Here is a 17,566-nt window from a genome sequence, read left to right on the forward strand (position 1 = left end):
ATTTCTACATCATTGGTTTTGCACTGTGTGGGCCCAGGCAAGCACATGCACCCTGTGCTGGAGGTTATCTGAAACCACTGGGGTTTTTTTGGTGAATCAGGCCTGATTGACATGGTCCCTAAAGATACTGGTGTTTGTGTGAAGTGATTCACTTGACTGCAGCTCATCACAGGCACATTTTGCAAACTGCAGGAGCTCCAGTTAATCTTCTCTCTGCTCCACTAAGGAATAAAAGTGGATGTTGCTAGGAGTGCTGATAGTCCAGACAAGAAAAGACTTGTTTTCTGTTTCTATGGTTGCAACAGCCCTTAAGAAAGAGATATATTTCCCTGCAACAACTAACTGCATATTCATTTTAAGGTAGATCTAGTTCCAGATTCCTGAGACAGAACCCTCTACCTGTTCCCAACTCCACGAAGCCACAGCAGCAATATAGAATTTCTAATCCCAACAGAATTCAGTGAGCAGCATGATTGGTTTGGAAAATAAACAAACAAACAAAAACCCCACAGCAAATTTTCAGCCTCTATGTACAAAAACAATGCAAACAAGTGGAACATTCTAGTTAGATTTTGTAAAACACACGTTTGGGATCAACAAAACATCAAACATCCAGACCCTAGATTACAAAAAAAATTAAAATCTATTGCGATCTAGTTGTCAACCCCAAGTTTAGACAGTCCTTGTCGGAAATCATGTAATTCATCTATCTTCCCATCTAGTACATCTAAAAAATTCTTTAATTCAGTTTTAAGGTTGGTCTGCCTATGTTTACTCTCTTCAACTTCTGTCCTTAGTGTTCTGACTTTCTCTTCAAGATCTTTGTTCTTTTTCTCAGCAGCCTTAAAGACAAGAGACAGCAAGATGAATTTAGAGAAGCAGGATGAACAACATTTCACAGGGTGAAGCAACAAATGACAGCTGGGTCATAGAAGTTTGCTTTGACTTCCACAAACTGATTAACTCAAGTACTTCTGAGAGCAAGTGATATGTGCTAGTCAGATTAAAAGGAAAGAAAGCCCACGCAGGAAAGGACACAGATTAACTGGAAAAGATGCTTTGCATCTGATTTTGTCATTTGGTTGGTATCTTAAAATTCAGCTGGATTTAAATAGTGCACTGTGCATATATTTCTGTCATCGCTACACTTGCAGAATTAAGACACTGCCACGAATTACATACAGAATTATCTATGGTGGTTTAACCTTGAAAAACAAGCTTAGCAAATACTGCCTGAGGAATAATATTGCTTTGTTCAGCACTTTTGCATTTATTATGTTTTTTTATAAAGTTCCACTTCATGTGAGCACTCAGACAAGGAAGAGGGCAGCCACGTAACACTTCCTCTGCGGCAGTTCATCCTGTCATTTTCCCCTCTTGTTAGTTCTTCTGCCTATTGTTCTCCACTTCGTGTGTGTAAGCACATGCTTATTCTCACCAAAAGCCATGGACAACACACTTTACCTTACTGATTCAAACAAAATTCATATTTCAATCATTTTCAGCATCTGCACTCCTCAGCAGCCTTCTGAATGATTTTAGATCATTTAGATTATCAGAGTGATGGCTTATTTCATTGACTGCATTTTATTTCACTGATGAGCCTGCTTATATTTGTTTCCTTTTGTGTATGCATTTATTGCATTTGCACAATCCTCAGCTTAAAAAAAATGATGCCCAAAGGTCAGGGGATGGATGGGGCAGGGCTCTGGCAGCCCCACGAGCTCTGATCCCAATGAGCACCTCCTGGCAGAGGAGCCATGCCTCACTGGACAGGAACGATGCAGCATCTAAATGCATCCCCATGTCAACCCTTTTCCCTGGAGGTGTGTACCTATGCTCATCTGCTTCTTCCCAAAAGCCTCCTCTGGGGCCACTGCAGCAAATAACTGCAGGTCTTGGGATGCTGCTCCACATGCATGGCTGCGGAGTCGAGAGAGCAGCAGAAATACGGGATACAGGATAGCCTGGGATCTGCAGGGAACAGCTGCAGCACAATCCTGGGAAAACTAATTTCTGCAAATAGCAAGGAAAAGAAATGGAACTATTTAATTACTCCTGTGCTGTGGAGGGCATGGAGTATTTGGAAGGCAATTACCACTTTTTGTTTTTGAAATTCGAGCTCTTTTGCCTTCAAACACTGAACAAGGGAAAGCATTTAGTTATGAGAGAGAAAGTAAATATATAAACTATTTAAAATTCATGTAATTCCTGGACCTTACCTCTAATTGTTGAGATACAGACTCACATTCTGACATCAGCTGTGGTATAACTTCACCCTGCTTTCGGAGCTCTTCCAGTTCCTTTGAAAACATAAAAGAGCAAAAATGAATGCAAGGTTCAATGTAAAACATAATGAAAACTTGAGACTATGAAATGACTTTGCATATTTTATTGTATTCTGTGCAGTATTTGGATGTAAAATAATCAAAATAGCAGGTCTGCCTTCCAAAACACATGCTAATTTTCTACTAGAATACATTTTTGCTCTCTATTTTTGACTTTGCATTTCTAAAACAGACAATATAATCCAATCTCTAGCATGAATGTCATTAATTATATTAATGAAATCTTAACCTAAAACACATACCTCTGCAAAATATGTACTCAATAAAGGCTGTAATGCTACAAGTAATTTATAGATGGTAGCAAAGAGCAAATTAGACATGAATTTTCAATGATATATAGCAGCAAAAGAAGGCCAATGGCATTATGAGCTGCATATATGAGGCATCATTACAGAGCACAGCTGTAATGGGCTCTCCTGCATCGTACAGCTCTGAGAACCCTCCCCCTGAAATCTGTATTCAGTTCTGGCATCACTATACTATACCACCACTGAGAGGACCAGCTGAAAGGAGTTCATGAAAAGAGCAACATGACTTGAGAGGAGACCATGTCTCTGTTGGAAATTAAGAGAGCTGGATACATGAACACCACAAGCAAACAGCACTTGTGTGGGTAGTCAAGAAAGACTGGAAGAAATCCTGTACATTTTACACAAGGATTATCAAAGATTCTGAAAAGCACGTTTGCAGGTCCAAGAGAAACTCTGTGACTTGAAGAGAGTGCAAGGTGCTCGCCTAGGAACTGCCCTTGTAGGTGACAGTCTCCAAGGTAAACAGGGTCTGTCCCCTCTGTGCTGTACAGACACAGGACAGCAACACCAACCCTGTCTGAAAGGGAAGTTTCTTAGCTAGGAAACACGATTTCTTCTCCAACAGGTGAACACACATCACAATGTGAGTGTAACAGAATCCAAAGTCAAGCCCTTCCACAGAGACTTAATGTTTTCTCCTCAAGGCCCCTAATTCCCTTGCTTTAAAGTACACCTAATATTCAGCACTTCCAGTCTCTCCTGAATTTCACAAGAATCCAGTGAATCCTGGAGAGCATTCTGCTTTCTTCTGAGGTTTGCCAAAAACACCATTACATCAATTTCTTTTTTTTTTTTAGAAATTCTGCAATTCCAGGACAACTCTTTTTTCAGTTTCCTCACAGTTTTTCAGCTTTACTTTACATTAATGTAAGAAGACAAATCAGATAATACCACAGATTTAATTTTTTTTTTGTGAATTCCACTGAAGAATTTCACTAATGTAAGAATAACTATATCAAGGCAATGTCCCAACTGCTGATACAGGGGAGAGAAAGGTTAACTCATTATTTGTTTTGAGATGTGAGCTTCAGTGCATATATATCTGCATATACACAAATAATGCTCAAGGGATCACATCTCAAAATATAAATATATTATACTAAATATAAATACATACTACTGTACTGTATATTTACTATATATAGTATAGTACAGTGTGTGTAAATATATGGCACATTGCATATGATATATATAAAAATAAAAGTATTTCATTAGATATATAGATATTTCACTTGATTCCCATGTATTTACAGTTCTCTCTCCTTGTTTCCCACGTGAAGAGGGTACGAGCATCTCCTACACAGCAACGTCCATGGGCAAGATCCATGCTGGTTTGAATTGCAAACCATGAAAAGGTTATTTACGGGTTGTTTAGGCCTAATGAAGAACCCTCTAATGTAAGAATGCAGCCTGAAAACAAGTTAAGATATTGTCAGTGGAAGTGGAAGATAGGCATGTAATATTTACAAGTCAATCCATTTTCTGGGTCATTTAGTACCATAAAAATGTGAATCTTGAGGAAATTGCTGACAGAGAATAAGGGTTATTATACATGCTATTATCACAGAAAGGTTGGGAAGAAAGCATGACATTTTCCTTTGAAATATGGGGCTGAAAAACATATTTATAACAGTACACCAAATCCATCTCCCTGAACTATTTCCTTGTGCCATCTTAAAACCCCTTAACAGGACTGCTTTTAAGAGCACCAGCAGAGATGCTGTAAATGCACATGGCAAACTTTACTGCACCTGCTGACAGCTTTTTCTCTTCAGCCAGCAAAGGACCCTCAGTCAACTGTAATAAAGGAAAAAAACAGGGATCCCATAATTTGCCCCACTGTTCAGGGGCTCCAAGCCATCAACATGATTCTCCATAGAAAAACATCCTTTATGTAAAAAACATGACAAACTGGAATCCTCTAAATGAATCCAAATTTCTCACTCTTGGCATTAGTCCTGAGATCAGAGGGAGACCATAAAACGGCCAAGCAGAGGACAAGCCATCCAGTGAAAGAAACAGGATTTGTTACTCAAATGCCAAGTTATTTTGTAAATTATGCCTTTTTAATGATGTTCCTGTTGCTTATGGGAATTCAGGACACAGGGACTGGCAACTGAATCTTTTATCAGGCTTTGGGCAACTTGTTACACCCCTCCAGCTCTTCTATTAGGAGTGAAGTGTTGTACACCTGAAAGTATCATGTTTGTTAACCACTGCCAAATTAAAGTGTATCACAGCACGTAAGACATCATTAAATTGAAACCTGAGGAACACTATCAAACCACTGCTGGAGTTCTACATAGGATATCTAGAAAGGGGTGACAACCTGAGACATTAGGCTTCTTCTAACTGTAGGTGAGCCAGTCCATAACTCTACATCCCAAGTGAGGAGGAGACAGATCCACTCAAACTCTGAAGTGGCCATTTCTGGGGTCAGGGAACTTACCAGCTCTTTGTCCTGAAGTTCTGTTTCCAGTTCCTGAAGACGTCTACTCAGCTGTGCGTTTCTTTCCTTCTCTTTATTTATTTCATTGCACTGTTCCTCCAGTTCTTCAATCTTTAAGAAATGTCAGACATGAAGCGAAATTTTTCAAATTTCTGAAAATCTGGGGCAGACCATGGCTGATGTAAAGGGGCACTGATTCACTGAGCAGAGGGAAGATGGGCAACTGTAGCTTCCCATGGATCTGTTTCTGGATCATAGTACTTAATTCACTGCAACAAAGTTAGTGCTCCTTTCCTTAAAAAGAGCAAATTGACAGATTCATTAAGAAGCCCTGGGACTGTGTTTATTCTCTCTCACACAGCATTTCATATAATTGCTCAAGAATGTGCTGCTAAAATAAGTGGGGCTGGGGAAAATCCACACTTCATTTCTATGAAACCAACACAAGACTGTAAGGGATAGTTTGTCTTAATGCAGCAAGGAGAATAAATCTCTCCACTACTCCCAGCTTTGCCTCCTCAGGGGTTGCTTATTATTTTAGCTGGAGTACAAGGGACACAACATCAGGAAGAATCAGTTCAGAGGAACATACACTGCTTTGTTCTCTCACCCAGGGACAAGCTTTCTCCATACCTCCTCCTCCAGTCCTCCTGGACTTAGTTCCCAGGAGATGCACATCCCACAGGCCGATGGGCCAGCTCATTAAAGGATGTACTTTAATTCTCAGCTTCATGTTGCTTTGGGATTATAACTTCCCACATTTGAAGGCAGAGCAATATACAAAGAATTCTGACCCAATTAAAAAAGGAGAAGGAGCTTCCCAGGGCTCTGCAGTGGTGCAGCGTGAGCACCAAGCAAGGAACCTACCTGGGAGAAAAGCTGAGAAAAACCTCTTTGCACAGAAAAAGACAGCACATTACCCAGACAGCAATGCTGCACAGTCTGGCTGGTCACTGGTAGGATGACTTTGCAGCTGTAGCAAGACTGTGTTTTTATAATCTCTTCATATCTAGGCTATAGGCACTGAGACGTGGCATGTTTCATTAGGCAATGTTAATAAAAACTACTTATTTCTTGTACAGAAAAGTAAAAAACTAGAATTTAGTAGTTAGTAATTAGTAGAAAATAGCAAATTATGCTATCTTCTTATATTGTCCTAGGTTCTCACTTCTCCCCTGTGCAACAGACTGGATATAGCAACCCAAATCATGTTACAATTAATATAAATTTGTTAAAATAACATCAGATCTGGTTTGAACTCTGAATTATCACTGTGCACACCTAAAACATATGTGAATAGATAGAAGGTATCTGCCTGGGGAAAAGGTTGCTCCATGTGGATTTCCAGTGTCAACAGGCAACCCAGACCACCTTCAATTCTGGAATATTATTTGCAGCCTACTGACATACAAAAAGACAGGAAATGCCTTCCCCTCTTCAAAAGCAAACACTTAACCAAAAAACAGTCCTCACCAGACTGATTCAATCTGAGCTCCACACCAAATGTCCCAGTGATCCATCTAAGTGAGTAGTGAAAGGGTCCAGCTTTTTCAAAGACATTTTAAGATGAGTAGAGTGAAATGATCCCTGCAAGCAGTGCTCATGGAAACCAGGCCCTCTGGTGCCCAGGCTGGGGCCAGCACTGTGTGGGGCTACTACCAGCTACTCAGAGAAAGCATGGTATTCTTTGATGGACAATACGAATGATTACTCTAAACTGAGGCTTTTAAAATGTTAAACTTCCCATTTGTTCTCTGCTGTAGCCACTGCTCACCCTGGGTGTTACACTACTAAGAAACACTGTGCTCAGTAACAGAGAGGAAAAGGATTCTGGGGATGCCCCTTGGCAGTTTTCTGGACGAGGTGGTCCCAATGTCAGCACTGGAGGAGCCAGCTCAAATCCCACAGTACTGAGGACACAACTCACATCCTCATTCCCCTGCCTGCCATCAGGATTTGCTTCTGATACTGACTGGTTCCAGGTGGTGTCCTGTGGGTAACCAGGCCATAACCTTGCCTTCTGCTCTTTCTGGCAGTATTTAAATGAACTCTGAAAGGTGTACATAATAGCAGTCCCACTTTTAAAACTTCTGGTTTATCACCTCTGCCAGTAGCCCTGGCCAACACTAACTCTCCCAAGTCAAACAGGGAGCTTCTCATGATGTGGCAGCACTGGTCCCATCCAGATCCCGTCCCTTTGAACTTCCCTGCCCGCTGGGTGCAGAGAAATTCATCTGCCTGAACGCCCTCTGCCCAGCTCCCTTTCAAAGACAAAAGCCATCTCCTAACGCACACAAAGATAAAGCAGCAGAAACGCAAGAGAAAGAGCAATGGCAGGAGCAGCTAACTGGAAGAGACAGCTTTCATGTGGGTACACTCTGCTACCTTGCTCCTGAGCTGGTCATTTTCCTCCTTGCAGGCTGAGAACTGCTTCTTCCAGTGCTCGATGCTGGCGGCCGACTCCTGCAGCGCCGTGGTCAGGCGGGCGTTGCTCTCCCGCAGCGTCTGCAGCTCTGTCTCCCATTTCTTCACGTTGGTTGAACTGAGGAAAACAGGGTGATATTAGGTGATATTCACCTTACCATCCTGCCTATCATTACTCCTTACCTGCCTGCAAACTCCCCCACCCATGGTACGTGGTTATCAATGACCTGTTGTTCCAAGATCAAGCACACACAGATGGATGTCACTGCCTTTAGCCATTGCCTGCCTAAGGAGATCACGAGCCTGAATCTGACTGCTCCTGCCAAAACAAAGGGCTCTATCAGCTCCAGCAAGACTGACCTGTGCTTCTGGAACAAACAGAAGATGTCAGGGGGTTGACACTACCTATACCTGACTTTCTTTTAATGCTCAGCCTTACGTATAAAACTGTTACAAAATGCTGAAGAACTAAACTACTCATTCCCCAAAGCCTCAGGCTGCAACACGAGCTGAGGGTGAATGGAAGGCAGGCTCTGAAGGGCCCCACACGCCAGCTGCTACTTGTCTGTGGAGGTGTCTTCAACAGGAGAACAAGCTAACATGATTTGAAATAGGTTATGCTCTTAAATTGTAAAGGAGATGATGTTCTGCAAATATAATACATGCAACCTTAGAAATTGCTCATTGGGTAATGCTGCATATGGTGCTGCCAATGTTTTAATTAGCTTTTCAAGAGTAGCTTGAGCCTGTTAGATTTTCTTTCCATTCACAGATATATTCACATGTAAGAAACAGACAAGGCAAGATCCCAGTAGAGAATTACTCTATTTTAGTGTCATAACTTTGCATATTCAGCAGGAGGAACAAGCTAACATGATTTGAAATAGGTTATGCTCTTAAATTGTAAAGGAGATGATGTTCTGCAAATATAATACATGCAACCTTAGAAATTGCTCATTGGGTAATGCTGCATATGGTGCTGCCAATGTTTTAATTAGCTTTTCAAGAGTAGCTTGAGCCTGTTAGATTTTCTTTCCATTCACAGATATATTCACATGTAAGAAACAGACAAGGCAAGATCCCAGTAGAGAATTACTCTATTTTAGTGTCATAACTTTGCATATTCCAATGCCTGTATTTTCACTACAGCTGCAAATTACTCTTGTCAGCATTTTCAAATAATTTATCAAAGCAAATAGCAGAAAAGTGACTTCAAGGTGCATTGTCCATAGCTTTAGACATATCCCCTAAGACTTCAAAGCAGCCCAGAGATTTCGTATTTCTCACTTCAACTTCTTATGATTGACTTCATTCCCTTTTTTAATTTTAAATATCCATATCTATTTTTATCAAAGTCTAGCAAACTCAAAGAGGAAGAAGGTATTCACATGTTATCAGTAGCAATTGCTCCCTTATGGCTTTAAAGTTATTTCTATAGCTCTAAAACTTAAAGTGGCTATAAGAGTTGGCATCAGAAGGGTAAAAAAGTTCTTATTTCATCACAAACTAGATCAGGAAAAAATTAAATGATAAGTATCTCTAAGCTGGATGCCAGAAGGCACTTGCTAAAACCTGCTCCTTCATCTATTCTGCTCCATAATTTTAAACTAATGCAATTACATTTAAATAATTTCTGTTAATACCATTAGCCATCAGATTATTACAGCATGCAATTCCAATGCAATTTAGGTATTTAAAGAAAGTCACCTTTGGGCTAGAGCAATTTTCAATTTATCATTCTCAGACTTGAGATGTGCCTCAGCAGGACCACCATGAGATGCCTTCTCATCGTCTGTCCCGTTCACACTAGATGCTTGAGTGGAAGATGGTGTTTCACGTCCAGATTCCTGCAGCACATCACACAAGGGAACACTGGGCATCTCCTGCAACACCACAACACCCATTTCTTTGTAATCTTGATCCCACCCCACCCTGCTGAGACTTAGGCTGCATCCACTCACCTAGTAAAACAATGCTAACAAACATATACCCTTTACATCTTGGCTGCAAAGTTGGTCTATTTAAAAAGAATGAAAAAATTATAATGATACATAAAAGGGAAGTTTAAAGTGTTAAAAAAAGAATGTTTTCTAAAGGTTGTTTGTTGTTTTTTGTGTTGGTTTTTTTTTTTTAAGATAATGAAACAACACAGTGGAAGTACACAAAGTCCAAACCAAAAATAATAATAAAAAAAGAAGATACTGGTGCTCCAGAGACACCTTTCATAGACTGTTTGGTGCTGATCACTACAGAGGACAAAGTCTGACCATGACTAGAGTCTTAAAAATATTAATACCCTCTCAGATTTGTATTTGTGGACCCCACAAAGGGAATTAGTTGCAAGACTAAGAGCATTCAGCAGCATTTTTCTGATCATGCATCTGAACTTCTCTCTGACCAAATTCATCTAAATCTCTTCCAAACATCAGACCATGCCAAGAACAGCTGCTGAAAGGGGTTCACTCTTAACTAACACAATGTGTATGAAATGACGAATGTACAGAGACTGGGACAACACTATTTCCTCAATCCAGATCTCCCTGGACACGAAGGCACTTGGCTATGTCAAGGTCTGCTGTCTATAAGAGTGTATCCTACAGATGCTACACAAGCTGCTGCTATCCACTTCCTCAAGCACTGCCTCTCTTCCCACACCCCAGCTTTCCCTCAGTCCCACCTAGGCCATGCAGCATCATGGTCACAAAGTCAGTCTCTCCACTGGCAGAGTGAACTCCTACAAAAGCAGACCAGACAGATGACAAGGAGCATCCAGATGAAGCTCATTTACTGTCTGCTTAAGCACTACACTGACTTACTTTCCAGTGACCTGAACTATCTGTAACAGTACCAATAAGATGTTGTGCATAGCTTTCCTTGTTATTAAAAAACTTTTAACAGCCCAAGAACTGCTGAAAAAATAGATATAAATGAAGTCAATGGATGGATAGATGGAAAATATTCCTCTGACAATGTTAATGTCCAGCAGCTGACAAATACCTTCACCAATCCTAATTTTATAGGCTTTCAGCTTGCTGCCAGAAGCTGGTATGGTCCATTAGAAAATTTAAATTATTTATTCTGTATGCACACAGGTATTAAAGCTAAATTACAAACCTGGGAATGATTGCTTGAGGTCTCAATTTTCTCTTGAGATCTGTCTCTTGCTAGTTTGGCAGCTTCTTTTACTTCTTGGAATTTCTCTGCAAACTAGAAAAAGCAGGAAAGATTTTTATTAAAATGACTGATTATCTATTAAACTGTTCTGATTACTGTATTTATATGGTTCACACATCTCTAAAAGGGAGCAACTAATTTTGATAATTTAAAAATTTTTGCAATAAAAAACATTTAAATTCTTTGGCAGGGAGGTTATTCTAAAAGGAATAGGGATGTTTCTAAAAGAGGGACATATTTGTAGCTCTGTCTGATTACAGTAAAAACCCATGGAGAAAAGGAGCTATCAGTGGGTTTTGGTTTGATTTGGTTTTATTTCCTCTCCCTCCTCTGTTTCATTGGATGCTGACAGTCCATTAAATTTGAAAGTATAAAAGATGTTTGGATAAAAAAATTATCAGTCTTCTATTTCTAAGAGCAATTACATTAAATTAAAGGATGTAAATGAGCTCATGAGACATCTGCAGGATGGAAGCAAGGGATTATAAAAACACAGAAAAAAGGAGAAAAAGGTAGATCTGAATGTACGACAGGGCTATATGAAAATACAGCTTTTCTGGTCAACTTTTCTTATTACTGACAAATATAAAGGTAGAAGACTTCAGGAGGAGGCTTGAATGTTTCCTGTAAGAGGGTTATATCAGGCTGGGGGAGGCAGGGGAAAGGAAAGATGAAAAGCAATGATCCCAAACCCTACAAGTTGCTGTAGGACATTGGCTGTGAAGCCAGTCTGGCACTTTTGAAATACAAGTATCACAGCCAGTCAGGGTTGCAGGGCTTAAACACTTTAAACAGTGTTTAATGTTTTAAAAGGAGGATTGCAAAGATCAAAGAAAAGGTGTATTTTTTTTCTTTTTTTTTTATTTAATTAAGATGTACCCTGTATAAGAATGGGCAACTTTGTCTTCCTGCTAAAGCAGCTAGGTCTTGGTTGCCTGTGTTTTGAGAAACTTGAAATGCTAGAAAGAGACATTAAAAGTGTATGTAAATAAATGTAATTTATTGTACAGTTTATGAATAAAAAGAGTGTCATTGTATACTCAGATAATTCAGAACACTTATGACAAAATTGTAAATAAAAGCATGGACATCATATTTCATAGTCAAAGAATGGGAAGAATCATTCATTATCCACTTACTAATCTTATCTTCTAACTTTTAGATTTACAGCAGGCATTTAGCACACTCTCTCTCAGTAAAATACTGGCACTATAGAGATGGATTAAACAAACCTTCTCCCACTTGTCTATGAGAAAACTGGATTTATATGTGGAAGCACCTGTCTTTTGTATAAAGACACATAAATGGAAACTTCCCACCAAAACACACACATCACTTGTGAATCCCCACGATGAGCACATTCTCAAAGCAGAGTGAAATTTTGGGTGTGACTAGAATCTGTGACAATGCTTATGAATGAAGATTGAGCTTTCAAATCCAGCTGTTTTCTATACAGTGACTGAAACTGCATATGCAGAGTGTGTGCTCTTGGATAGCATTTGCTATCTGCTGTCATGTGCAGTCACTACACACACAAATTACTTGATTACCTTTGTAGCACTATACAGATCATTAGGAAGAACTAAATTACATCTTCACCTTAACTGTTTTAACTCCAACTTTACACAAAATGTATCTCCTCCTGTGACAACAGCTACAAGAAACTCTCTAAAATATTGTAACAACAGGAAGTTCTACACTCGGCTTTCTCGCAAACAGTAAAGGGCTGTTTGAGTCTTTTGCAATAAATCTTTATGGGCAAGAATGAAAAATGTGTGAGGGTTCTTCATGAACCATATGAAATATTAAAAGACAAAAAGAATTGGAAGTCATCTATCAATTTTTATTTATGCAGCTATCTTCATAAAGCCCACAGGACACTGCTGTGAAAAATTATGTGAACTGAGAAGAAAATTATCTTTTTCCACATTTCCACTACAAAAAAACATTTATGTGACTGAGCAAAGTTAATCTTCAACATAACACTGACCATGATCTCATCACATGGTAGATTTTAGTCATGTCTCTAGTTTACTAACACATGTATTTAACATATTTGCTTTTAGAAACAAGTACAAGTAACTAAATTTTTCACCATCTTAGCTACAGATCTTAGGCTTTAAAAAATATTACCCTTCATTCTTACAGTTGTTAAAACATAAAGAGGGCTGTAACAGAAATGATGGTGAAAGACTCTGTTTTTTGTTTACCCCCCACACTTGGAAACAGTCAGTCCATAAAGAGTTCTGCTGCAGCTTCTTTTTCATTCTTGGCTAATTAACATCTACCAGATTTTACTAAAAGTCAATTTTTGAAAGCTGCAGAGGATCGCTTGGCTTGTTATGACATTCAAGCCTTTCACTTGATTACTCTTCTGAGTGCAGCAACACGGTGGTGAGAGCCCAACTTGCACAGCATTCCTAGCGCCAATCGCCACCAGAGCAGCTCAGGTGTTGCTGAAACTGATCCCAAGAGATCTCTGGGAGTGACTGGCATGGCCATAGTGTCCAATCACTATCAGAAGTTATTGCAGTGCTTTCCCTGCAGTAACTGATTTCTTCTGTCCCAAACATAAGTAATTGGCAGATTACTGATACTACAAAATCACGTGTCACCTCCAAGATCTAAGTTGACTTTGAGCTATCAAACCATTGCAGTGATAAGAAGTGCTTCTTAAACATGAAATTCCTAGCTAAAAAGTGAAATAATCATATTTTTAGGAAATGAAAACTTGGTAAATGTGGTCTCAGGGGGGCAATGCATGTATAACTACCCAAAATCAACTTAAGATCATCATGCATCTCCTCCTTCCATCTTTCACCCCTTTCATCTTCCCTTTCCTACACCCTTGTCCTTAGGCAGACCAAGTTCTCCAAAATAAAATAAGAAAAAAACCAAACAACTAAAGTAGGAGAAATGCCAACTAAACACTAATCCAATAGTCATGGATTATATGATGTGTCTTCCTGTGCCCCAGGAAGCTGTGAGACTAAGCTTCAATATGGAAAAGATTTGCTGCTACCAACATTTCTGAAGCCTCTCAGTCTAAGGCCACTGGAGCCCATGAGCCCCATTTGATTATGAGTCTTGGCCAGTGAAATGTAATTGGGACTCAAGGATGCTACTGTGCATTGCACAAATTATTTAAGGGCTGTTCAAATCTGCAGTCTGCTTGTCACCTGGAGAAATATATGCATATTTAAATAGACATTCTTAACATTTATACATTAAAAAGCATTACTTTGTATGTGTACATTTTAAGCTGCTGACCTGGCATAATATTTAATGTCTCCTACTGAGAAACTGTGCCAGTGTCAGGTAGGTGAAACAGCTGCTGCCACCCAAAGCAGCCTCATAAATATTTCATTGCCCTCTCGGTTTGCAGGAGGTTGGGGATGTGATGGTCCCATTGGGGAGCACTGCTGTGCCCTGACCCACAAGGCTTGTGTCACTTTGCCCATGGTTTTCCCTGGATGAGCCCTTAGGACTGGGCAGATGTAGAGCAAACAAGACTGTTTATCCCTCAAAGTGGCCAGCACTCTGCTCCAGCACAGCCACTGGCTGGGGTCTGTGCTGCAGGCTGGGGGCAGGGGCAGGCTCTGCGACGAGCCCACTCTCCAGTGCCTGGCAAATACCACACACATCATGTGCATGCTGGCATAGAAATAAAGTCCATTGCTTCTCAGATGCTGGGTGAAACTGCTTTATGATGTGCGAAGTCTGGGTTTACTGAGTTTCTCACCTATATAAATTTTTGTCCCTATGCCCTTCACTACCTACAGCTCCTCAGACAGCATGTCTGTGTTGCAGCATCCTGAATGAGAGCAGAAATATCACTTAACTGCTTCATGTGCAAAACACATCACCACCTTTATAGCACCAGCCTAGCCTCTTCATCACACCCAGGCACACCATCGATTCTCAACTATTTCAATTTGGCTGTAGCAATGCCTGAATAATGTCTTGAAACCTTTGTGAGGCACAGGGCAGGAAAGAGGGAAAGGACGGTCAGCGAGTCCTGCAAGAGGGGAAAAGGACCCTGAGTAGGACATCAACTTTAAGCCCTCCAATCAATGTGAATGGTAATTAGGTTACTAGGTCACTGAATGCAGTTTTCATTAAGAGCTCATGTTTAATTTGAACTGCTTTTCCCTATAGGTATGGATTAATACTTAATTATCTCAAGAGAGGAAATGCATTAGAAAAAGGCAGTATCTCTTATTAGGCCAACCAATATACTTAAAAATGCAGACATTTTTTGGCATGTTAACCTCTTCTTATGCCTCATTATTATTCATTGTTTTCAGCATTCATTTTTTCAGCTTTATTTATTTATTTTAAACCAGTGCTATTGATCTCTGATCTAGTGGAACTTTAGTGTGTCCTTCCAATTCCTGACTAAAAGCTTTGATTCTTTCCAGTAAAACCAGCAAGCTTAAATTGATATATTTTATAAGAATATATTCTTACATTAATATACAGTATGTTCAATATATTCTCTGATTCTCTAAGTATATCAACATAAAATGAAACTTAACTTTACTGTTCCAAATACATGTGTCATCTCTCCACCATCTCTGATCTTTTGTACTAATGGTTTAATAATTAAACTGAGGAGCATGGATGATAAAGGTTATCTTTGTCCCATTGCTTTGTATGGTGGCAATAAAACAGGTTTTCTGACATTTTCCAGACAGATAACTATCAGCTTTATTTATTTATTTTAAATAGATCACCTCAAGCCATTTCCAGAAATGCTCCCCTTAAGCTCCCCTTCAATACTCTGACCAGAAGAAGCTTTTCTACTGATTTGGAAAGCTGTTCCTGCAAGTAGAAGGCTGCATTATTGGCAGTGGGCTCTTCAGCAGATCCTGCAGAGCAAACAGATGTGCCAACCAATCTGCAGAGAAACACAGCTGGTGCTGAGGCCCCCATGCCCACATGGTGTGTTTTTCAGATTGGCTCTAGTCTGTATCATGCTTTACCTGCTACTCAAAACAAACTATTCCCCTAGGGCCACTTTCATCCTCCCATCTTCACATACTGCTCACTTAGCTACTATGAACACCTCTTCACTACAGGAGTGGAGAATACGCACAGGTGAAATCAGCAATCCTCTACACTTGAGTAAGCATCATAAAACATAACCAGCACCTCATTTAAAAAAAAAAACAGTTTTCCATGTGATTTGTTGAGTGGCCTTAATGTCCCAGAAGGGCAGATTGTTGCCATGGCACCTTTATGGACATCCCAACTCTAAAAATAATTTAAAGTGAAAAGTAAAATATGCTGTACCTTTAGGAAATACTTGCAAATAATTCAATTCTCTGGAAATTGCACTAGCTCAGTAAGAAAGACTTAGTAAAAAAAATCCTGTAACAATTCAGATGACAGAAAGGCCCTCTTATTGCAATGGTCTGCCTTTGCTATTTTAGACACAGGAAACATCTTGTTCTCCTGATTGTTTTCATACCAAAGCACACAAGAGGACAGCAGCACGAGAGGCTGTGTGCCATGCCCAAGGACACAATGTTAAGTTAACTGACAAAACCCAGTGCCAAGTAGTCATGCTTAAAGTGTCAACTACATGTTAGATAAGTAGGGGGTTTTACTGCATGAACAAACACACATCTCAGCTGCTTGATGGGCACTTGGTGAGACCACTTGTCTAATGACAGAGGATATATTTTACACTGCTGGTTATTCATTTCAAAAGGCAGCTCTAGACTTAACAAGCCTGCTATTGTAGCCAGTCCTTGGTCCAGGGAAGTGTCACATTAATACCAAACCCATGTTCAGGGTGCAGTTCTGAGATACAACTCTGCCAGCAAACCCGGAGTCAGACCTCCCCAGCTACTCACTCCGCCACAACTGTCACCTCCACAGGTCTGTGATAAAACCACTTTGGGTGAGGGCTGCAAACCACGCCACTGAGCTGAAATGCTGAAAATGCAGCAGGATATTAACCCAGATCAGTTTTCTGAGCCTCCCTGAGAGCACAGCCCCACCAGCAGTGCTGCCTGCACACCCAGGGCACCAGCGAGCCCTTAGCCACCAACAGCAGCAGGTCACCAAAACACGCATTTCTGAGGCCGGGATAACAACTCTCTTTCCTCAGAGTCATCACCCTGCCCTACTGCCAACAGTCCTGGCGTATCAGGGCTTCCCTTTGCTTTTGCTGCAGCTTTCAGCAGAAATGAGCGCAGGGGGCATGGAGATGCCAAAAAAATACTTTAGAGTTCATCTTGTTCCTGTAAACATCTGAAACCACAAATGCTTTCATCTCCTTTTCAGTGTTGAGGACACTTCACTAGTGCTATCGTCAGCGGTCAGATTTAATTGACAGTTTTGACCATAAGGTTTGTAATACTACCTGCTTCTGTAAATACAGGCACTGGGTTATTACAGGACATGGGCAGAGGTTGGGTGGGTATGTGCAATTCTTCATTAATAAGAAACAAGACACTCTGCAGAAATGCAATGAGCCCAGGTACCTTTGTCAGCTGCTGCTCAGAGGGAAAGCCCAAGCCAAAGACAGTGTTTGCTCTGCTGTCCGCCCACTGGCCAAACTTCTGCGATGTTTTGGTGAAGGTCATGTTAGGTGTGATTGTGCTGTTTATGATCACCTGTTTAAACACAGATAAAAAAGAATTTAAAAGTAGAATCCACATGGGAAATGCATATCCTAGCAACAGTATCTTCCAAAGCAATTAGTGGTCTAAATTGGGAAATTGCTGTATTCGGATTTTTTCCCCAAACAAAACAGTTTCTATCTTCTCCTACTTCATGCAGGAATTTTGATGTTTTGTCTTCTTTTTCCACAGCAGTGTCATAGTTCAGCACTTATACACTGCTGCAGG

At 40.2% G+C, this 17,566-nt stretch overlaps 1 protein-coding gene across 1 annotated transcript in view; it reads right to left on the reverse strand.

Moving 5' to 3' along the window:
- Positions 1-552: 552 nt before the first annotated feature.
- The window catches only part of HOMER2 (homer homolog 2 (Drosophila)), a 50,693-nt gene continuing 33,679 nt past the window's right edge, over positions 553-17,566 (reverse strand). The window contains exons 3-9 of the mRNA XM_009994562.1: positions 17,201-17,332; positions 10,647-10,739; positions 9,240-9,379; positions 7,494-7,650; positions 5,109-5,219; positions 2,223-2,303; positions 553-842 (exon numbers count right to left, since the gene is read on the reverse strand). Of these exons, the coding sequence (XP_009992864.1) occupies positions 654-842; positions 2,223-2,303; positions 5,109-5,219; positions 7,494-7,650; positions 9,240-9,379; positions 10,647-10,739; positions 17,201-17,332 (903 nt within the window). The 3' untranslated portion in view covers positions 553-653. The remainder of the gene's footprint in view (positions 843-2,222; positions 2,304-5,108; positions 5,220-7,493; positions 7,651-9,239; positions 9,380-10,646; positions 10,740-17,200; positions 17,333-17,566) is intronic.

This window comes from Chaetura pelagica, unplaced genomic scaffold, assembly GCF_000747805.2.
Source record: "Chaetura pelagica isolate M959 unplaced genomic scaffold, ChaPel_1.0 scaffold222, whole genome shotgun sequence".
NCBI lineage: Eukaryota > Metazoa > Chordata > Aves > Apodiformes > Apodidae > Chaetura > Chaetura pelagica.